Below are 17,006 nucleotides of genomic sequence, written 5' to 3' on the forward strand. Positions count from 1 at the left end.
CGCCTGGGCATGCTCCTGATGAGCCTGAGTATTGTGTGTGGCTTCCGCGTGCCTGTATGACCTCCCTACAGCGCCGGGGCATGCTCCTGATGAGGCAGAGTATTGTGTGTGGCCTCCACGTGCCTGTATGACCTCCCTACAACGCCTGGGCATGCTCCTGATGAGGCTGAGTATTGTGTGTGGCCTCCACGTGCCTGTATGACCTCCCTACAACGCCGGGGCATGCTCCTGATGAGGCTGAGTATTGTGTGTGGCCTCCACGTGCCTGTATGACCTCCCTACAACGCCTGGGCATGCTCCTGATGAGGCTCAGTATTGTGTGTGGCCTCCACGTGCCTGTATGACCTCCCTACAACGCCTGGGCATGCTCCTGATGAGCCTGAGTATTGTGTGTGGCTTCCACGTGCCTGTATGACCTCCCTACAGCGCCGGGGCATGCTCCTGATGAGGCAGAGTATTGTGTGTGGCCTCCACGTGCCTGTATGACCTCCCTACAACGCCTGGGCATGCTCCTGATGAGGCTGAGTATTGTGTGTGGCCTCCACGTGCCTGTATGACCTCCCTACAACGCCTGGGCATGCACCTGATGAGGTTGCGGATGGTCTCCTGTGGGATCTCCTCCCAGACCTGGACTAAAGCATCCGCCAACTCCTGGACAGTTTGTGGTGCAACGTGACGTTGGTGGATGGAGCGAGACATGATGTCCCAGATGTGCTCAATCGGATTCAGGTCTGGGGAACGGGCGGCCAGTCCATAGCTTCAATGCCTTCATCTTGCAGGAACTGCTGACACACTCCAGCCACATGAGGTCTGGCATTGTCCTGCATTAGGAGGAACCCAGGGCCAACCACACCAGCATATAGTCTCACAAGGGGTCTGAGGATCTCATCTCGGTACCTAATGGCAGTCAGGCTACCTCTGGCGAGCACATGGAGGGCTGTGCGGCCCTCCAAAGAAATGCCACCCCACACCATTACTGACCCACTGCCAAACCGGTCATGCTGAAGGATGTTGCAGGCAGCAGATCACTCTCCACGGCGTCTCCAGACTCTGTCACGTCTGTCACATGTGCTCAGTGTGAACTTGCTTTCATCTGTGAAGAGCGCAAGACGCCAGTGGCGACTTTGCCAATCCTGGTGTTCTGTGGAAAATGCCAAGCGTCCTGCACGGTGATGGGCTGTGAGCACAACCCCCATCTGTGGACGTCGGGCCCTCATACCACCCTCATGGAGTCGGTTTCTAACCGTTTGTGCAGACACATGCACATTTGTGGCCTGCTGGAGGTCATTTTGCAGGGCTCTGGCAGTGCTCCTCCTGTTCCTCCTTGCACAAAGGCGGAGGTAGCGGTCCTGCTGCTGGGTTGTTGCCCTCCTACGGCCCCCTCCACTTCTCCTGGTGTACTGGCCTGTCTCCTGGTAGCGCCTCCAGCCTCTGGACACTACGCTGACAGACACAGCAAACCTTCTTGCCACAGCTCGCATTGATGTGCCATCCTGGATGAGCTGCACTACCTGAGCAACTTCTGTGGGTTGTAGAGTCCGTCTCATGCTACCACAAGTGTGAAAGCACAACCAACATTCAAAAGTGACCAAAACATCAGCCAGAAAGCATTGGTACTGAGATGTGGTCTGTGGTCCCCACCTGCAGAACCACTCCTTTATTGAGGGTGTCTTGATAATTGCCAATAATTTCCATCTATTGTCTATTCCATTTGCACAACAGCATGTGAAATTGATTGTCAATCAGTGTTGCTTCCTAAGTGGACAGTTTGATTTCACAGAAGTTTGATTTACTTGGAGTTATATTCTGTTGTTTAAGTGCTCCCTTTATTTTTTGGGCAGTGTATATCAGCTCAGATTTATTAATGTTCTATTATTGCACTTGTCTTTCAGATTCCTGGTGCCCTGGGTAACGCGGCATCCTCCAGTGTAAACAGGCTCCGCTGCCAGCATAAGATAACACTGATAACTGCTGGCAGTGTCGCTGTATACCGGAAACGAGGTGAGAATTTCATCACAAGAAAGGATTTTATAGTATTTAGCAAAATAAGAAAATCATTGTACTATTTATAAAGGAATATGATCTCCATCTATAAATACATTACATTACTGATCCTGTACTGATCCTGAGTTACATCCTGTATTATACTCCAGAGCTGCACTCACTATTCTGCTGGAGCAGTCACTGTGTACATACATTACATTACTGATCCTGTACTGATCCTGAGTTACATCCTGTATTATACTCCAGAGCTGCACTCACTATTCTGCTGGTGCAGTCACTGTATACATACATTACATTACTGATCCTGTACTGATCCTGAGTTACATCCTGTATTATACTCCAGAGCTGCACTCACTATTCTACTGGTGCAGTCACTGTGTACATACATTACATTACTGATCCTGTACTGATCCTGAGTTACATCCTGTATTATACTCCAGAGCTGCACTCACTATTCTGCTGGTGCAGTCACTGTATACATACATTACATTACTGATCCTGTACTGATCCTGAGTTACATCCTGTATTATACTCCAGAGCTGCACTCACTATTCTGCTGGTGCAGTCACTGTGTACATGCATTACATTACTGATCCTGTACTGATCCTGAGTTACATCCTGTATTATACTCCAGAGCTGCACTCACTCTTCTGCTGGTGCAGTCACTGTGTACATACATTACATTACTGATCCTGAGTTACCTCCTGTATTATCCTCCAGAGCTGCACTCACTATTCTGCTGGTGCAGTCACTGTGTACATACATTACATTACTGATCCTGAGTTACCTCCTGTATTATCCTCCAGAGCTGCACTCACTATTCTACTGGTGCAGTCACTGTGTACATACATTACATTACTGATCCTGTACTGATCCTAAGTTACATCCTGTATTATCCTCCAGAGCTGCACTCTCTATTCTGCTGGTGGAGTCACTGTGTACATACATTACATTACTGATCCTGTACTGATCCTGAGTTACATCCTGTATTATACTCCAGAGCTGCACTCACTATTCTGCTGGTGCAGTCACTGTACATACATTACATTACTGATCCTGTACTGATCCTGAGTTACATCCTGTATTATACTCCAGAGCTGCACTCACTATTCTGCTGGTGCAGTCACTGTGTACATACATTACATTACTGATCCTGAGTTACATCCTGTATTATACTCCAGAGCTGCACTCACTATTCTGCTGGTGGAATCACTGTACATACATTACATTACTGATCCTGAGTTACATCCTGTATTCAGGGGGTGGATTAAGAGTAGCAAGGGCCCCGGGCAGTTTAGACGACATGGGCCCCCCCACCCCACACACACACACACCTGATGTATCACATGACTTGTAACATGATCCCCCTTTGATACATCATGTGAAATTAATTCTGCACAATATTAATATATTAATTATAATTATTTTTTTATATTAATTGTATGACTTAATATTGAGCACAATTAAGTATGCTGACATCCCCCTATGTATGTAGGGTCTCATACTGTATAATATGAGCTTTCACATAATCCTCCTATACACAGCAGGAGGCCACACGGCGCCCCACCAGATACAGCCGGAGGCCACACGGCGCCCCCCCTAGACACAGCCGGAGGCCGCACGGCGCCCCCCCCCCCCAGATACAGCCAGAGGACGCACGGCGCCCCCCCCAGACACAGCCGGAGGCCGCACGGCCCCCCCCCCAGACACAGCCGGAGGCCGCACGACGCCCCTCCCCCAGACACAGCCGGAGGCCGCACGGCGCCCCCCCCAGATACAGCCGGAGGAGGCACAGCGCCCTCCCCCCAGATACAGCCGGAGGACGCACGGCACCCCTCCCCCAGATACAGCCGGAGGCCACATGGCGCCCCCCCCCCCCAGACACAGCCGGAGGCTGCACGGCGCCCCCCCTAGATTACAGCCGGAGGCCGCCCGGCGCCCCTCCCGCAGACACAGCCGGAGGCTGCACGGCGCCCCCCCCCCCAGATACAGCCGGAGGCCAAACGGCGCTCCCCGCAGATACAGCCGGAGGCCAAACGGCGCCCCCCCCCAGATAAGGCCGGAGGCCGCATGGCGCCCCCCCAAATTACAGCCGGAGGCCGCACGGTGCCCCCCTCAGACACAGCCGGAGGCCGCACGGCGCCCCCCCAGACACAGCCGGAGGCCGCACGGCGCCCCCCCAGATACAGCTGGAGGCCGCACGGCGCCCCCCCCCGCAGACACAGCCGGAGGCCGCACGGCGCCCCCCCCCGCAGACACAGCCGGAGGCCGCACGGCGCCCCCCCCCCCGCAGACACAGCCGGAGGCTGCACGGCGCCCCCCCCCAGATACAGCTGGAGGCCAAACGGCGCCCCCCCCCAGATACAGCCGGAGGCCAAACGGCGCCCCCCCCAGATACAGCCGGAGGCCAAACGGCGCCCCCACCCCCAGATAAGGCCGGAGGCCGCATGGCGCCCCCCCCAAATTACAGCCAGAGGCCACACGGTGCCCCCCCCCAGACACAGCCGGAGGCCGCACGGCGCCCCCCCCAGATACAGCCGGAGGACGCACAGCGCCCCACCCCAGATACAGCAGGAGGCCGCACGGCGCCCCTCCCCCAGATACAGCCGGAGGCCACACGGCGCCCCCCCTAGATTACAGCCGGAGGCCGCACGGCGCCCCCCCCGCAGACACAGCCGGAGGCCGCACGGCGCCCCCCCCGCAGACACAGCCGGAGGCCAAACGGCGCCCCCCCCTCCAGATACAGCCGGAGGCCAAACGGCGCCCCACCCCAGATACAGCAGGAGGCCGCACGGCGCCCCTCCCCCAGATACAGCCGGAGGCCACACGGCGCCCCCCCTAGATTACAGCCGGAGGCCGCACGGCGCCCCCCCCGCAGACACAGCCGGAGGCCGCACGGCGCCCCCCCCGCAGACACAGCCGGAGGCCAAACGGCGCCCCCCCCTCCAGATACAGCCGGAGGCCAAACGGCGCCCCCCCCCAGATACAGCCGGAGGCCAAACGGCGCCCCCCCCCAGATACAGCCGGAGGCCAAACGGCGCCCCCCCCCCAGATACAGCCGGAGGCCGCATGGCGCCCCCCCTCAAATTACAGCCGGAGGCCGCATGGCGCACCCCCCAAATTACAGCCGGAGGCCACACGGTGCCCTCCCCCCAGACACACCCAGAGGCCGCATGGCGCCCCCCCCCAGACACAGCCGGAGGCCAAACGGTACCCCCCCAGATACAGCCGGAGGACGCACGGCGCCCCCCCCCAGATACAGCCGGAGGCCGCATGGCGCCCCCCCTCAAATTACAGCCGGAGGCCGCATGGCGCACCCCCCAAATTACAGCCGGAGGCCACACGGTGCCCTCCCCCCAGACACACCCAGAGGCCGCATGGCGCCCCCCCCCAGACACAGCCGGAGGCCAAACGGTACCCCCCCAGATACAGCCGGAGGACGCACGGCGCCCCCCCCCAGATACAGCCGGAGGACGCACGGTGGCCCCCCCCAGATACAGCAGGTGGACGCACGGCGCCCCCCCCCCCAGATACAGCAGGCGGACGCATGGCGCCCCCCCCCCCAGATACAGCAGGAGGCCGCACACACACAAACAAACATATACAGACATATACAAAGACAAATACATACACGCATAGGCTGTGTGCCCACTGTGCGTTTTTGAAACGGAATTTCTGCAGCGAAAACGCTGAAAAACCGCTTGGTAATACGTGCCCCATGGTCTCCAATGATAATCCGGATGTGCTGTGCACATGCTGCAGAAATTTCCAATGCGGATTATCATTGCGGAAAAAAACGCAGCATGTTCATTAATTTTGCGGACACACGGCGTAATCACCGCCATTGACTTGCATTGAATCGCTTAATATCCGCATGACTACATCTGCACATGCAGATATTAAGCGATTCAATGTGCGGATGGTACCCGGGTGTGGAGGACAGGAGGCTCTCATCCAGACCCGGGTACCATAGAACCTGTAAAAAAAGAATAAAATAAAAAAAATAAAGATCATACTCACCTTACGATGGCCCCCGGTCTCCTCAGCGATGCGTCCGGTGTGTTGGGCGGCTCACGGTGGTGTGAAAGGACCTGCCATGACGTCATTTAGTCATGTGACAGGTCACACGACAGCTGATATCGGCTGTCGCGTGACCTGTCACATGACTAAATGACGTCATGAAAGGTCCTTTCACACCACCGTGAGCCGCCCAACACACCGGACGCATCGCTGAGGAGACCGGGGCCATCGGAAGGTAAGTATAATCTTTATTTTTTACCATTCTTATTCTTTTTTTTAACTATTACTTGGTCACACTATATATGCCGGTTGCATGGATTTATATAGTGTGACCAAGTTGTCAAGCACTTTTCCCAGTGATGCTAAAATCGCTTGGAAAAGTGCTTGATAACCCGCATACAGAAATGTATGTACAAAAACGCTTCACAAATGCTTCAATCTGGCGGGAAAAACGCATGTAAAATCTGCATGCGTTTTTCCTGCCAGGGAGAAGAAGAAAAAATATGCAGCATTTCTGCATCGTGGGCACATAGCCATAAACACATTTGAAACACAAAACTACATATAAACAGACATATCACACAATGATATCTGCACACACTGACACATCACTCACCGTCCCCCTGCTCGGCTCCAGTCGTCCAGCTCCTCTCTGGTGGTAAGAAGCAGTGCAGGGCGCACTGCATGACGTCACGCTAGCAGACACTGCCGCGCACAGGGCCGTGTCTTCTAGCTGTGATGCGGCCGGGCCAGCACACGTGTGCATGCACGATACGCAGATATGCGCACACATGATATGCAGATATGCGCACACATGCACACGGTACGCAGATATGCGCACAGACACATGCATACGTACATATCTTATAAACACATAACAGTGTCCTGTCCAGCAGCTCCTCATGCATGGCTCAGTGCAGGGCCGCCGGCAAGTCACAGACATGGCCCTGGACCATCAGAGGGGCCCACTCGCCGTTGGGGCCTGGGCTGCTTCTACAGCATCTGTGTAGGACCTCTGGCGCTGCTTGATTGCCGGCACTTCACCTGACATGGCCGTGCGCTGTGCGGTTGTGTCTGGTAGTAATGGCGCGGCAGGGGCGACACACAAGCACAATTATAGGAGCAGTGTCATTAATACCAGACACAGCCGCACAGCTCACGGCCATGTCAGGTGAAGTGCCAGCGGTCCTGCATAGGGGAAGCAGCCCAGGCCACGACAGCGAGTGAGCCCCCCTGATGGTCCACAAATACATAGGTATAGATACATACACACACACATATACATACATACACATATATATATATATATATAACACACACACACTGCACATGGACTTACCCTTTCCGTACATGATGCAGGTTCTTCCATCTTCTCTGTGGGGCAGCCTCCCCTCCTCTTGAGGCCCGACTGCAGAGCTCTGGTGTAATTGCAGGGCAGGAGGGGGAGAGCGGAGAGGTAACATTCAGACCCGGGTAGGGAGCAGGGAGAGCAGCGGGCTGGCCATGCTGTAAGCTGGCTCTGTGCTCTGCTGGAGGCCGGAGCAGGTGGGCGGAGCCTCCTCTCCTGCACTTACACAGTCAGTTGCTGGTGAGTCATCCTCGCAGCGCCGCCGGACACAGCAGAGCAGATTCCATCTTCCGACTCCCGGGCCCTCCTGTCACACATTATAATGAGGTCAATCCGGCCACAGGCCCCTGGGAGCCCCGGGCCCCATGGCAGCTACGGGCCCCGGGCGGTAGCCCGGATTGACCTCATTATAATCCGCCTATGCCTGTATTATCCTCCAGAGCTGCACTCACTATTCTGCTGGTGCAGTCACTGTACATACATTACATTACTGATCCTGTACTGATCCTGAGTTACATCCTGTATTATACTTCAGAGCAGGACTCACTATTCTGCTGGTGCAGTCACTGTATAAATACATTACATTACTGATCCTGTACTGATCCTGAGTTACATCCTGTATACTCCAGAGCTGCACTCACTATTCTGCTGGTGCAGTCACTGTGTACATACATTACATTACTGATCCTGTACTGATCCTGAGTTAGATACTGTATTATACTCCAGAGCAGGACTCACTATTCTGCTGGTGCAGTCACTGTATACATACATTACATTACTGATCCTGTACTGATCCTGAGTTACATCCTGTATTATACTCCAGAGCTGCACTCACTATTCTGCTGGTGCAGTCACTGTGTACATACATTACATTACTGATCCTGAGTTACATCCTGTATTATACTCCAGAGCTGCACTCACTATTCTGCTGGTGCAGTCACTGTGTACATACATTACATTACTGATCCTGAGTTACCTCCTGTATTATACTCCAGAGCTGCACTCACTCTTCTGCTGGTGCAGTCACTGTGTACATACATTACATTACTGATCCTGAGTTACATCCTGTATTATACTCCAGAGCTGCTCTCACTATTCTGCTGGTGCAGTCACTGTGTACATACATTACTGATCCTGTACTGATCCTGAGTTACATCCGGTATTATACTCCAGAGCTGCACTCACTATTCTGCTTGTGCAGTCACTGTGTACATACATTACATTACTGATCCTGTACTGATCCTGAGTTACATCCTGTATTATACTCCAGAGCAGCACTCACTATTCTGCTGGTGCAGTCACTGTGTACATACATTATATTACTGATCCAGTACTGATCCTGAGTTATATACTGTATTATACTCCAGAGCTGCACTCACTATTCTGCTGGTGGAATCACTGTATACATACATTACATTACTGATCCTGTACTGATCTTGATTTACATCCTGTATTATTCTCCAGAGCTGCACTCACTATTCTGCTGGTGCAGTCACTGTGTACATACATTACATTACTGATCCTGAGTTGCATCCTGTATTATACTCCAGAGCTGCACTCACTATTCTGCTGGTGGAGTCACTGTGTACATACATTACATTACTGATCCTGAGTTACATCCTGTATTATACTCCAGAGCTGCACACACTATTCTGCTGGTGCAGTCACTGTGTACATACATTACAGTACTGATCCTGAGTTACATCCTGTATTATACTCCAGAGCTGCACTCACTATTCTGCTGGTGCAGTCACTGTACATACATTACATTACTGATCCTGTACTGATCCTGAGTTACAGCCGGTATTATACTCCAGAGCTGCACTCACTATTCTGCTGGTGCAGTCACTGTGTACATACATTACATTACTGATCCTGTACTGATCCTGATTTACATCCTGTATTATTCTCCAGAGCTGCAGTCACTATTCTGCTGGTGCAGTCACTGTGTACATACATTACATTACTGATCCTGAGTTACATCCTGTATTATACTCCAGAGCTGCACTCACTATTCTGCTGGCGGAGTCACTGTGTACATACATTACATTACTGATCCTGAGTTACATCCTGTATTATACTCCAGAGCTGCACTCACTATTCTGCTGGTGCAGTCACTGTGTACATACATTACATTACTGATCCTGAGTTACGTCCTGTATTATACTCCAGAGCTGCACTCACTATTCTGCTGGTGCAGTCACTGTGTACATACATTACATTACTGATCCTGAGTTACCTCCTGTATTATACTCCAGAGCTGCACTCACTATTCTGCTGGTGCAGTCACTGTGTACATACATTACAGTACTGATCCTGAGTTATATCCAGTATTATACCCCAGAGCTGCACTCACTATTCTGCTGGTGCAGTCACTGTGTACATACATTACATTACTGATTCTGAGTTACATCCTGTATTATACTCCAGAGCTGCACTCACTATTCTGCTGGTGCAGTCACTGTGTACATACATTACATTACTGATCCTGTACTGATCCTGATTTACATCCTGTATTATTCTCCAGAGCTGCACTCACTATTCTGCTGGTACAGTCACTGTGTACATACATTACATTACTGATCCTGAGTTACATCCTGTATTATACTCCAGAGCTGCACTCACTATGCTGGTGCAGTCACTGTGTACATACATTACATTACTTATCCTGTACTGATCCTGAGTTACATCCTGTATTATACTCCAGAGCTGCACTCACTATTCTGCTGGTGCAGTCACTGTGTACATACATTACATTTCTGATCCTGAGTTACATCCTGTATTATACTCCAGAGCTGCACTCACTATTCTGCTGGTGCAGTCACTGTGTACATACATTACATTTCTGATCCTGAGTTACCTCCTGTATTATACTCCAGAGCTGCAGTCACTGTGTACATACATTACATTACTGATCCTGAGTTACATCCTGTATTATACTGCAGAGCTGCACTCACTATTCTGCTGGTGCAGTCACTGTGTACATACATAACATTACTGATCCTGTACTGATCCTGAGTTACATCCTGTATTATACTCCAGAGCTGCACTCACTATTCTGCTGGTGCAGTCACTGTGTACATACATTACATTACTGATACTGTACTGATCCTGAGTTACATCCTGTATTATACTCCAGAGCTGCGCTCACTATTCTGCTGGTGCAGTCACTGTGTACATACATTACATTACTGATCCTGAGTTACATCCTGTATTATACTCCAGAGCTGCACTCACTATTCTGCTGGTGCAGTCACTGTGTACATACATTACATTACTGATCCTGAGTTACATCCTGTAGATCTTTTATTCTAAAAATGAAAAACATAACAATAATAATAACAGAAACATGACAAAATTAATAACCACAAAATAAACAATGCAATGAACTGGTCCAGCCGCTCCCTCTCTCTTCACACACACATTATACATATATACAGAATAATAACTACCTACACTGTGACATCTGGTCCCGTTACCAAACAAATAATAACAACATAATAAGTCAAATAAACAATAGCCGACAAAAATATATACAAACTAATATATACATATACTTTTTTTTTTAATTATAAAATATAAAATAAATACAAGACTAAACTAAACACCCCACACTCAAGCCCACCAGTCCCTCCCCGGCACTGACCTGAGAGCTGGTCCTGCGCCTCATGCCTCAGTCCATGTCCAACGTCCATAGGCCAGATCAGGCAGTGCCAGTTTTTCCCCCAAATACCCAGTGTCCCAAAGCCCCGCAAGATGAACCCACCTCCCCCCTTTTCCCACCACCCAAACTAACAGCCACACCCAAATCCATATATACAGAAACAAACAATACAATAACCACAACTGACAAAGCCCAAGTTCGGCGCCTGCGGCCCTACATCACTGTCTACTGATCAATAAAACAAAAATCTATGGTGTCAGCAGCAGCCCACCACCAGGAGAGGAGACGACCAGACTAGGGCACACTAAAAGAAAAGCCCCTCCAGAGGAGAGCGGCCCTCCGTGTACCCAGTCTCTCATACTCCAGAGAACGCACCTTCACCGGGTCACAAAGTATGGTCCTAAACACATCGTCCACTGGGAGGATTTTCCGTTGCGTCGATACTAAGCACCGTACGTTCCACGTGTGATAACTAACCACTGCGCTAACTAGAAATAAGGTGCAGCGGTCCCGACCACCCAGGTCCCCGAATGCTCCATAGGCCCATTCCGCATAAGAGAGACCGGCCAGCCGGGGCCAGCCAATGGAGGCGCCCACCCTGTTGTACACCTCTGTGTTAAAGGGGCAACGAAGCAGGAAGTGGTCCATGCTTTCAAGCATGGTACCACAATGCTCCCGAGGACAGTTCCTGTCCTCAGAGCTCCTACACTTCAGATTGTCCCTCACACACAGTTTCCCATGAAAGCAGCGCCAAGCCAAGTCCCAAAACTTCTAGGGGATCCTGATAGAATTCAAAAGATGCAGACATACCCCAAGATCCCGACTTGGGCAATCCCTGAGCGCCAGAGGCCTCTGAAAATGGGTCAACAGAACCCTTTTGTCAAGGAGCTTCCTTGCCAGAGTCCTGACCTCCCACATTCCCAGACCCCACCGGCGAATTACCTTCAGAACCATGGTAGCGTAAGCCGGGAGATGTCCATGTGGTGTGCGTAGATCCTTCACTTGCCCTCCTGTCTCCCATTCCTGGAAGAAAGGCTGAAACCATCCCTTACAGGAGAATACCCACGGAGGAGCCCTCTCTTTCCAGAGGTTTGCAATATTGATCTTAATGAAGGTATTCACAAGGAATACCACAGGGTTGACCATACCCAACCCTCCCAGTCTCCTCGTACGGTAAGTAACCTCCCTCTTGACCAGGTTCAGTCTATTCCCCCATAACAGTTGGAAGAACAAACTGTAGACCCGAGTCCAGAGAGGCTCCGGCAAGATGCACACACTGCCCATATAGATCAGCAAAGGGAGCAGGTAAGTTTTGATCAGGTTTACCCTTTCCCTTAGGGTCAAAGACCAACCCTTCCATTGGTTCACCTTCTGAGTGGCGATCTCTAGCCTGCTGTCCCAATTTTGTTTGGGGTAATCCCCCTGGCCAAATTCGATGCCAAGAACTTTTGCAGAGACTTTGGGTCCTGGAAGGGTGTCCAGGAGATCAAAACCAGGATCTCCTCCTCCCAGCCAGAGACTCTCACACTTATCCCCGTTGATCTTAGACCCGGATGCCTCCGAGTAGCGATTTACCTCTGACATCAGCCATTCTGCCTCCTCATCAGAGGAAACAAAAACGGTGACGTCATCGGCATACGCCACCACTCTCAGAGTGGCTTCCGGTGCTGCCCGGTCCATCCCGATCCCAGCCAACGGTACACGCTTCACCCTCCTAAGAAATGGGTCAATCGCAAACACTTACAGCAGCGGGCTCAAGGGACAACCCTGGCGAACACCACACCCAACCTCAAAAGAGCTGCCAATCCAACCGTTCACAAGCGGGAAACTCTCTGCCCCAGAGTACAAGGTCTTAAGCCAATCAACGAACCCCCCCGGCAGGCCATACCTCAGAAGGACAGACCAGAGGTACTCATGATTAACCCGATCAAACGCTTTTGCCTGGTCCAATGACAGCATGTACCCCTTCCAGTGACCAGCCCTACCCTGCTCCACCGCCTCTCGAACACAGAGTACAGCACTAACTGCACTGCGGCCCAGAACAGAGCAATGCTGGGCTCCCGAAAGGAGTCGGGGCACAAATTTCACCAGCCGATTAAACAGCACCTTTGCCAAAACCTTACTGTCTGCATTGAGAAGCGCTATGGGACGCCAATTATCAATGCAAGATGGGTCCTTACCCTTTGACAAGATGATCAGGGCAGACCTCCTCATTGACTTTGGCAGAGTGCCCGAGGAAAGACACTCATTGAATACCTCAGTCAAGAGGGGAACCAAGGCGTCCTTAAAGGTCTTATAGAATTCAGATGTTAAGCCATCTGGACCGGGAGATTTCTTTAGGGCAAGCCCTTCAATCGCCAACTTAACTTCCTCTTCCCTGATCATCTCTGTCAAAACGCCAAGAGAGGGGTCTACCCCTGGTTCGGGGACGGCTTCAGCCAGAAAAGCCGACATCTCATCCCAATCCAGATCCCTCTTCCCCAAGAGGTGCGAGTAGAAGGATCTGACGACCTCCAGGATCCCTGATCTGGATCTTTTTAGGGAACCCGCAGTGTCAACCAGTCCTGTAACAACTTTACTATTCACTGACATCTTGCAGTTTCTGTAAGGGTCGGGCGAGCGGTACTTCCCGTAATCCCTCTCAAAAACCAAAGATGCGTGTCTATCATACTGACACCTCATTAGCAAAGATTTCACTCTGGAGATCTCCTTGCAGCTACCTCCAGTTGAGACAAGATGCTCGAGTTTCCTCCTCAGACCCTGATACAGGCGGTACCTGTCCAGGCTCCTGAGGCTCGAGAGCTGGCGGAAAAATCTCACCACCCTTTTCTTGAACATCTCCCACCACTCTGACTTACTACTACAAAGATCCAGTAAGGGTACCTGGCTCTGAAGAAAATCCTCAAAGGACTGTCTTATCTCCGCTTCTTCCAAGAGAGACGAATTGAGCCTCCAAAAGCCTCTTCCCATCCGGGGGGTCTCTGTAACATTCAGAGAAAATAAAATCATACAGTGATCGGAGAACTCCACCTCAACAACAGATACTGCTGAAGAGACGGCTTCCTCCTTTAAATAAAACCTGTCTATCCTGGACCTACAGTTACTTCTATGATAGGTGAACCCCTCGTGGCCTGGGGTGTGCCGGATGTGGACATCCACCAGGCGAGCCTCACTAGCTATACTATTAAGGGCGACGCTATCATAAGTCAGCTTGTCTCTGGAACCTCCTCTATCCCGGGGCCTCGTGACAGTGTTGAAGTCCCCTCCAAAGACGACCTGCCGACTCGTAAAAAGGTAGGGCTTGATCCTCATAAAGAGACACTTCCGGTCCCACTTAGATTGGGGACCATAGATGTTAATGAGCCGGAGCTCTTGTCCCTTCATGAGGACATCTAATATCAGGCACCTCCCCATTTCTAACTCAATAACCCATCGGCATTCTACCGGTGCTGTAAAAAGGACTGCCACTCCGCTATACGGCTCGGCCGCAAGAGACCAATAGGAGGGCCCGAGACTCCACTCCCTCTTGGCTATAAACACCTCTGCCATATTTGGCAGCCTGGTCTCTTGCAAAAAGAAAATGTCAGCTTCAACCCGGCTGAGAAAATCAAAGGCCGCAAATCTAGCCATATTTGACTTAATGCTGGCGACATTAATGGACGCCAGCGACAACGGAGTGGGTACCGCCATCATTGGTGATTGAGTTAGATGGCTTTCTTCTTCCCACTCCCCTTATCCTCTGCCTCAGATGAGGAATCCTTCCCCCTCTTAATGATACAGACGTGTCCATTCCCACATTTTTCCTTCTTTTCTCGTCCTCGTCTCCGGACTCTGGGCCAGTCCCTCCCCCCAAGGACCTTGCATCCCCAGGAGAAGGAGACTCGGCGCTCCCTGTAAGCTCCGCCGAAGCCGGAACCTCACCCTCGGCCTTCTCCTCAGAGGAAGAGATGTTCTCAAGGGCTTGGAACCGGTTAGAAAGACCACCCAGAGGGGAGTCAGTTTTACCTTCCTTAGGTACCTTGGTCAGAGCGGGAGAAGATGTTTTATCTCCCTTCTTTTTCTTCTTTTTGGTGCCGAGCTTACGCTTGTTCTCTAGCCACCGCTTATTATCCTCATCCATACTTTCATAATGGGAGGATTCTGAGGCAGAGGCAGTTTCCTCCCTGTGGATCCTCCTGACCTCCTCATCCAACTCATCATCCCTCGGGGCCTCAGCAGCAAGACTGGCATCCAGGACAGGGGCCGCCCCAGTAGCCCGGGGCTCGCCCCGCTCCCTCTCCTGTCTGCGCTTGTCTAGACGCCTCAGCTGGGCAGGCGTCTTTTTATTGCTTTTCTTCCCTGGCCCCTCAGCTCCCCCACCCCTGCTAGTCCCCTCCCCAGCAGAATCGGCCTCACGGCTTTCTCCCACTGGGGTCTCGACTGCATTAGCAAAGGAGCGAGGACAACGGCTGAATGGGTGACCTAACTCACCACACAGGTGGCACCTAATCTCCACACAAGAGGCAGCCAGATGGCCAACACCCCCACACAACGCGCATTTCTGCACAGTGCAGTTTGCACTGAAGTGTGTGGGGTCGCCGCACCTGTGACAGAGCTTCGGTTGCCCTTGGTAGAAGACCAGGATACGATCCCTACCCAGGAAGGCAGATGATGGAATGTGGGCAACCGTACCACCTAAACGCTTAAGTTTTACCATAAACGTCCAGGCCCCTGACCAGATACCAAACTCGTCGCAGTTTTTTTTTTTGGCATCTCCACCACCTCTCCATACCGACCAAGCCACGTCATGATGTCATAGCAAGAAAGCGACTCGTTACGAGTCATCATGGTCACTTTCTTGATCTGGTTTTGGCGAGACACTGCCTGAACGGCAAAGTCTCGCCAGCCGGGCTCATTTTTTGCCAACTCATAATTCGTCCAGAAGAGCTCAAGCCCCTCCGGCCGAACAAAGCTGACATCAAACTCAGGCGTGGAATAAGGATGTATCAAGGCGTAGATGTCAATCGCCTTGAAGCCCATCCTCAGCAGGAGCTCCACAACTTTAGACCTTGGCGGACATGCATCACTGCCCCTCCACCGAAGACTGACCACATTCACAACCACCACAACATTCATTCCTGCTGGACCAGTGACAATGGTGGATGACATTTTGACCTCCGCATCAGGCACAAGGGGCTCAGTCACCTCCATAGAACTGGAGGCGACCTCACCCCCGGTCTTATGTGTGCCCTCCACATCATCAGTCGGTAATTTCCGCTGTTTTGCATTTGTATAGATGCGCCGCTGATCTTTAGCCGCTGTGAGGCACCGCTGATCTTTAGCATCTGGATCTTCCTGACCAGCGGCACCAACACAGAATAGCACTTTGGTGGGAGGATTGGAATGCTCAGCCCCGACAGCCCCCTCACACTGCAGCCGCTTCTCAACTAAGTGATCAGCGGCAACAGCATTCAGAGGCGCCGAGGCTACCGGAGCTGCCCCCGACACCGGGCCGCTCCCCCCTCCCACTGAGGAGCGCACCACAGCATCGTGGCCTGACGGAACGCCCGCCGCCGGGTTGCCCACATTGTCCAGTCTCTCGGCTGATGCACCTCCTGCTGCGTCCCCGCTAGTACAAGCAGAGACGGAGCTCCGCGCCTTTCCCCGCGCTTTTGCAGCTTATCCACAGCAGAACCCGGGCTTGCCTGGGCAACGGGGCTTATACAGCGAGCTGAGCCTGCCGCCAACTCAGGGGGTACAGGGAGGGGGCATATACATAGCTTACCGCTTCCTGCAGCTTTGGCTTGGTCTTCTTTGCCTTTTTCTGGCCCCCAGGTGCCTCTTCTGGTAGATCATCACCAAGATGGAAGTTTTGGAGGCACACTGGGGACTCCAGGAGCTTGATTTCCGCCATTAGCGCCCCTCCCTGGCCGCTGCTGTCAATGTCCTCCCCAGAGCCGGCAGAACTGCAACCGGATGTCATTGTCGCCT

The 17,006-nt window shown here is 52.1% G+C and overlaps 1 protein-coding gene across 1 annotated transcript in view; it reads left to right on the top strand.

Moving 5' to 3' along the window:
- The window catches only part of TG (thyroglobulin), a 389,754-nt gene that overhangs the window by 232,151 nt on the left and 140,597 nt on the right, over window positions 1-17,006 (top strand). Inside the window, exon 34 of the mRNA XM_073676983.1 lies at window positions 1,893-2,001. Coding sequence (XP_073533084.1) covers window positions 1,893-2,001 — 109 coding nt within the window. The remainder of the gene's footprint in view (window positions 1-1,892; window positions 2,002-17,006) is intronic.

Source organism: Phyllobates terribilis, unplaced genomic scaffold, assembly GCF_046119375.1.
Source record: "Phyllobates terribilis strain yellow unplaced genomic scaffold, ASM4611937v1 Scaffold_4__5_contigs__length_816908805, whole genome shotgun sequence".
In the NCBI taxonomy this organism is placed as follows: Eukaryota; Metazoa; Chordata; class Amphibia; order Anura; family Dendrobatidae; genus Phyllobates; species Phyllobates terribilis.